General features: G+C 45.7%; 1 protein-coding gene across 1 annotated transcript in view; it reads right to left on the bottom strand.

Moving 5' to 3' along the window:
• Nucleotides 1–7057, bottom strand: part of BAZ1B (bromodomain adjacent to zinc finger domain, 1B) — a gene marked incomplete at its 5' end in the record, with an annotated part of 41365 nt that overhangs the window by 9072 nt on the left and 25236 nt on the right. Inside the window, 4 exon segments of the mRNA XM_010024927.1 lie at nucleotides 3–148; nucleotides 4447–4632; nucleotides 5655–5832; nucleotides 6272–6370. Of these exon segments, the coding sequence (XP_010023229.1) occupies nucleotides 3–148; nucleotides 4447–4632; nucleotides 5655–5832; nucleotides 6272–6370 (609 nt within the window).

The following is a 7057-nucleotide window of genomic DNA, read 5'->3' on the forward strand; positions in this document are numbered from 1 at the left end:
CTTTCTTGCGACACACTTTGCATCTGGCATTCTCTGCTGACATATCCCACTTGATACAGGCATCCAGCATCCCGAGCAGCACGTGCATACGGGAGAAGGTCTGGGCCTCACGGATTGCTGTCTTCCACTTCTCCATGGCTGAAGCAACCTGCAGACAGACCTAACAACTTACAACGAAGCACACAGACACAGCTTGCTACAGTCTGAAGACTGTTTTATATCCTTTAGCTGGGGCCCTTAATAACCAAAGCTCAACTTTGTGTTTCTTTCTTTCTATACAGCCTCAGCAGTCCTATTTGTGGTTTATTCATAACCAGCCTCACTGGATGGGACAGCTTGTTCGTAACAGTAGAGCCCTTTCGCATTTCAGGACCAGACTGAAACAACCTACGTGAACTCCAATGAATTCTTGCTCTGAAAGTCTAACCCAAATAATCATCAGGCTAAGAAAATAAAAGGCAGAAATCTAGCACTGTAAAATGCTGGATGGAAGTTAGGAGACAGCTGGCAGCACGGCTCAGCATGGTGGAGTGGAGCGGCCTGTGCTGCCCTCCCGTGGGTGCTGCAGAGGTAATCCAGACCAGCAGAAAGACCCACCACAGGCCTGGTCCTCCACGCTGGGCAAGGGGACCTGGACATTGGCTGCCATCAGGTTTGACAGGTGAAGCATGTGGAGCTCGAGACATGAAACCAGCCACTGCCCTAAGACAAGATGAGCTCAGTGCATGTGAAACCCCGGAATTAGCTGCAAGTCAGGATGAAAGCATTAAACCTGAGACTGGTATCAAGGCAACTGCTGGAACCTGCGCATCTCAAGTCACATGTGACATCTCACACTCAGCTCTAGAGGTTTAGAAACAAGGTTGTGGTAAATCGGAAATGCACCAGAACAAGGATCCAGAGCCACAGCATGCTACACTCCAACGTTAATCCTTTGCTTTACAACAGTGAGGTGATGGCCTAGACATGACAGGGACATAATAGGACTCAAGTTAATGTTCTTCTACCCCAGGAGAATGAAAAAAACAAACAGTGAAGTGTCAGATGGGAAAATCTAAACTCTGCAGCTGACAGCAGTTTGGGAGCCAAACAAAACCCAGGGTTTTTGCAGAGTTGCACATTCTCCTCTGACTGAATTTGAGGAAGCACAGCATATATTAGATGCTTGGAAAAACACACAAACTGTTATAAAATGCCAACATCCTTGCTGCCACTGCTAGTGTGGAACCTGCAGCCTGAGACATTCAAGACAAACGGAAACCTGCGCAGCCTCCCGCGGCAGATCACACAGCCCTGAGCTATTTGCAGAACATTGTTGAGGTGCTTCGCATACTGTGCAATTGATTTTCCAAGTAAGTGTTCCTGGATTTTGCTGTTAATATACTGGGTAACTGCTGGGCCAAGATAAATCTGCAAAAGCTGTTGGCAAGTTTTGCTTAGATTTTTCTCCCTAAGCCTGTGGAATTTAGCAGATTTTTAGCCTTGCTTCCCAAGCATCATGAGACTGTGGCATTCTGGAAGTACCATTATCAAGGGAGTTCAGACTGCCAACTAGGCAAACAGGAGACCGAATGGAGTTACTTAAATACCCTCCTGACTGGAGAATAGCAATCTAGCAGGGAAAACAAGAAGAAAAACCCACAAAAATCCTAAAGAAGTCCTCAGTCACATTTCAACTTCAGTGACAGAAACCACCTTGGTAAAGCTGGACAAACCTCCAGCTAGAAAGGCTCTCCCCTGGTATCCTAGGCTGACAGAATTCCCTCTGAACTGCTGCAGTGGTCACTGCTGGGTTGTGGAACTGCTCTTTAAGGTCTGCAGGTGAGGACTGACCCCTCTCAAGGCTTTCCCTTTGCAATGGCCATCGAAGGCAATGGGCAGCTGGCCGTGTCCATGCAGCTGCGCTGCAATGTCACGTTTCAAAGAGGTCACATCTTCCTTGTCCTGCTCTGGGACAGCCCAGGGTGCTGCTGCCACTGAAGTGGGAATGTCTGCACAGGCACAGTGGCACCAGGAACAGCCACAGGCCCAGGATGTGCTGTGACCTCAAGCTCAGCCAGCAGCAACCTTTGGTACAGACGTACCAGCAAACAGGTGCCTATTGAGCCATGACTTGTTTCTCACAGGGAAAACGAGACACAACCACACCACAGGGCTGCAATTTCACTCCTATGGTCTCTGAGTCTATCAAGTGTATTTCTCCAGTACAGCTATGCTTTATTTTACCTGCCATGGACTTGCAGCACAGGTCTGGCTCTGAAACAGTTCATAATTCCTAACGTATGCAGAAGGTTGGTCTTTAAAAGCCTAACAGTCAGGTTTTTTCATTGGAGAACTGTATCTAAGATTTGGGCTGCTCTTTCAAGGTCATCTATAAAGGTTTTCTGCTTTGGCAAAAAAGAAAGCTCATTCCAGATAAACTGAAGGAAAATAGAACAAAACAAAACCCCCAACTAAAAACCAAACACGCCAACAAACCAGCCCCAAAACTCAACATAAAAAGCTGAACATTGCTTGTACCATCACAAGTGTCTAGAAAATTCTGAACCAGAATAAGAGAGCACTGCCTAAATAAATGCTCCAGAGCCACTGGCACAAAACAAAAGCCAATCTCTGGAGGGAGACAGGGACAGTTACACACTTGGACTGGCAATACTTCCATCTGTGCCCATACAGCTGTGAGGGGAGCTGCGGAGCTGAGCATGCAGTCACCAGAGAAACTGGGTGATACCAGAAAAAAATTCAAAGTAACTTATGATTGCAAGTCCAGCAACATCCAGAAATCCTGTTATCCAGCTGGTTCTCAGAGATGGAAGTACAAATCAGGATGTTCCCATCGCACAGAGCACTTTACCTAACTAGGCTGCTGTAGCTGGAAGTTCTGCACTTGCTAGAACCAAGCATGCTACAGAAGCCTGCCCCTCCTGTAACAAACAAGGCTCTGTAACCACATTGTGAAGTAAGAAGGCCATGCTCTAAGGTAGAACAGAGAAACTACCCAAACTTTCATGGTCAATATGGCTCCATTTTCAGGCAAATAAAATCTTGGGTTTGAAATCTGATACAGCTTTAGCAATAGCAGGGATGTGACCAGGGCTCAGAAACAAGAGATCATACTGCTAAATTACTATCCATTTAGATATTGCAGTAAATCTGATGTTACCCCTAAAGTATGCTCCACAGGTATAACCCTTGTCTTTACAGCTGGAAGATGCACGACAGTAGGGTTGCTGCAGATACAGGAAATGTGATGATCCAGGCCCTTTCTGTCTCAGACATAACTGATTTCTACAGCTCTGTATTTTGCTGACAGCTTTTAGGACAAGGCAGCCTTTCACTCCCCTTGCACTAAGCACTGAAAGTTGCAAAATTAGCGAAGTTTAAATATTTCAGGACAATTGAGTGTGAAAAATTCTAGTGCCTATCTGAATACCCTGCTGACATGCTAATGCCACAGCATAGCAAAGACTTGACATTCCAACAAGGTTCCAGCATACACTGACAGAAGCTTTAAAAAACCAACCAAACCAAAACCCAAACCAAAACCCTCACACCCCTGCAGACAAACAGTACTTTAAGCTGGGAATTTCAAATGCTTCTGTTGATCCAATTCTCATCTTGCTAATTCTGCTGAAGCCAGTGATCAACCCAGGCGAAGCACATTGAAGGGGACAGTGGGGAAAGTCTTGTCATGGGGCACTAACATCCCATTCACCTTAGTGCATAGAAGCTACCCCCAAGCACTAGTACCCATCCCTCTTCAGATGAAACACTAGTACAGCTTGACTGCCTGTGAACCAACCAAACCTTCCACAGCAATCCCCCACCCCATCCGAGCTTCAGTCTGGAAGGCTGGGTATTTACCCCACAATACCTCTTCTCTACTGCAGGCACATACAGTTTGTGTGCCCAGGTGTGCAGACATGCTGTGTGCAACCCTCAGTTTGGCATCTTGTGTGGGTGTCTCCATGCACATGATGACTTGTGTTGCTCCCTGCATAACGCTGGGATTTACCTGAACCTAACTCCCTTGCAGTCCCCAAAACCTCAACATGTCTCTACTTCTCTTAAAGAACCAAAGGCATGAAGCCACCACGAGTCCTCCCTGATGGATACAACTCCTGTTACTTTCTCTATAAATGCTCCATAATATGCTTTTATTAAAGTACCCAATTTGTGTGAGGAACTGCACAAAGGAACTCAGGTATTTGACTTCACCCAATTCCTGTTCACAGTGAGGAAATTAACAATAATTCCTCAGTATGATTTTAATTTTGCCAATGCCTTTACTCTGCAAAATAAACAGGGAACACCTGGCCCCATAAGCTGCACTCCAAACTTGGAATGGGGAGAAGCCACTCTGGATTTAGTACCTAATAAGATGCATTGTCCCTGCTCGAAGAGTTACATCACAAGACCAAAACAGAGCCCTGAAGTGAACAATACCTTTGCTTCTTCTGCTATTTTCTTGTCTTCATCAATCTCCTCAGCCTTGGCAACATAGTCCTCTCCTTGATGTTTCCTTCTCTTCTGCTTGGGGGCCATGAAACCTTGCAGAAACTTCTTAACAACACCAGCTTGGAGTGCAATCACACACTCTCCAAAATCCTTCAGGCTCTCTAGTGAGTATACCTGTTAGGAAGAGGATATGGTCACGTAACAGAATGTTACTCTCCCTGCTATTTCAGGTGGGTCTGTCCTACAAACGGATACATGGGATTCTTAATGCAATGTTGTTATCTACCATACTTGGTTGTGGAATCAGTGTATTGCTGCTGCTTTTGCTACAGTTCATATACAGTTGATGGTGTATAACACTGGTCAGAAAAAAGCATCATGCCTTGAAAAAACAAATGAACAAAAATCCAAATACATCAGAATCCCCCCCCAAACCCAAACCCACGATGACCAGGCACTAAGCCATTCTTCCACTCATTCACAGTGACTTAACTTCTCCCCTCTTTTTAACACTTATGGTCTCATCTACATGGGGAAGTCTCTGCAGTTACTCAGGATGCAGCCTCACCAGGGCTTTCACCATTCCAAGCCAATGTTGTTTGGCAGGAGGAGCACATGCCATGCACAGGAGTGTGTGCTCTACCCACACCAGGCAGATCTATCCCCTCCTACAGACACCCAGTGCACCAGTAATTCTGATGTTAGACTGAACTAGCCAGAGCACTAAAATTTCGTACTTCACTAACTTTCTTATGCTGACATACCCATGAAAAGAACACTCTTTATGTCTTGGAACTGGGACAGAATCATCATCCCAAGCCTACAGTGGTCTGAATTTACAGAAAAACACACTTTAAAACTGGAAAACTGCTGTCTCACCAAGACATGCTGGCTTTGAAGCAGAAGCTAAAAAATCAGCTACAAAGAGGTCTGCTAATGCTCCGTAAAGAAGTTCACTACCAGATGAAGGAGACAGGACAAGTTAGCAGCTGTGCAGGACACCTAGCTCCCACCTCCACCAAACAGACCTCAAGCCAGCAGCTGTGTAATCTTGAAATAAAAGAGTTTAAAAAGAAAGGGCATGTGACAAAATAGATTTTCCTAATCCTCTTGTCTGAGGAGAACAAGAGTCAAGACGGTCCACACAAGGTGCTTGTGCTTGTCTTGCTCAGTACTACTTTTGCCTATTCACTCACTCTTGCTTCATACTCTGGTGTCACGTCAACATATCCCAGGCCTCCTTTCTGAAGCCGAGTTGCAACCTCAATTAGATCACTTCGGAGGTAGTTCAGCAGTTCCTGGTTGCCATCACAGGATTTGAGGCCCAAGTTCTGCTTCCGAGCCAAATGGATAGAATGAGTGATGTCCTGATACCTGGAAAATCAAAACCAACCTTTGAATACACACAGGCCCCTGCCCCGTGAGCTGCAGGGACACTGGAGCAAGAATAGTATCCACAGTGAGCTACAGGCTCCACCAGTGCAGAACGTGCTTTGAAAGATACTGGAAAGCACGTGGCAGTTCTGGCTCTGCGTGAAACAGCTCTGCCTTTGTTTCCAGCTCCAAGGAGGAATTTCAAGACTGACAGAACCTCTTCAGAGTTTAGAGCACTGGCTATCAACAACCTGCAGTTACTGCCCAAGAAAAACATCAGTTTCTCATCCTCAGTATCATCCTATCCTCCCCTCTTCAGCATAGGCACGATCAGGGCCAAGTGCAGGATGCTGCCACACGCATGGGAACACTTGCTATGAGAAGGATATGCTTTTGACTTGGAGGAGGCACACAGAAGATAAAAAAGGAGCAGGCTCACCTTTTCTCCAAACGCTCCTTGAGCTGGCTCTCTCTTACTCCTTGTGGGTGCAGGCAATCCAGCAGCTCATCCAAATCCTTCTGATTGTCACAGAGAAACCTGAAAGACAGAATATGCACCAACATCAGCCAGTGTGTCTCTGTGGCAAGACGACTCCTCCTTCCAAATGGTTCACAAGTATTAGTGGGCAGGGATGGCAAGTAATCTATATCCCAACCCCATGGAGCAAGGGGAAATGCTTCCAGTAATGCTGGCATCAAAGCATCCTGACTCAGACTGGCCTCATTTCAAGGTCCCCAAAGGTAGCCACATCTAGGATAAGAAACAAAATCAAAATAAAAATAAAATCAAAACCGTGATTTTCTAGATTTTTCCCCATAAAATTTATTGAAACACTGGCATTTGAATTCAGTCATCTACCCCAGGGGTTAGATTCAGTAAGTTGCAGTCTGTTTAAGTAATCTGAAACACCATTTCAGAAGTACCAGGGAAGATGAACATATTATACACTGCACAGCACGGCAATTCAGTTGCTCTTTATGCAGACCCTTTAACTTCTGTTCACACAAGAAGGCCCTATATGACCTATATGTCCTGACTCATACCACGACTAGCCAGGATGCAGATTTGTGACTGTGAAGGCCATGCCCTGTGCAAGTGCAGAAGTCCTCAGTGCTAAGAAGCTTGCCTTAACTTGAAAGCTCAAATGCAGTAAATGAAACCCACACTCATTAGCTTTAGACCTCTCTGCTAAGGAGGTCCTTCAGGCCAGCAGCAGGGATCCAG

The sequence above is a fragment of the Nestor notabilis genome, unplaced genomic scaffold (genome assembly GCF_000696875.1).
Source record: "Nestor notabilis isolate BGI_N333 unplaced genomic scaffold, ASM69687v1 scaffold14332, whole genome shotgun sequence".
NCBI lineage: Eukaryota > Metazoa > Chordata > Aves > Psittaciformes > Psittacidae > Nestor > Nestor notabilis.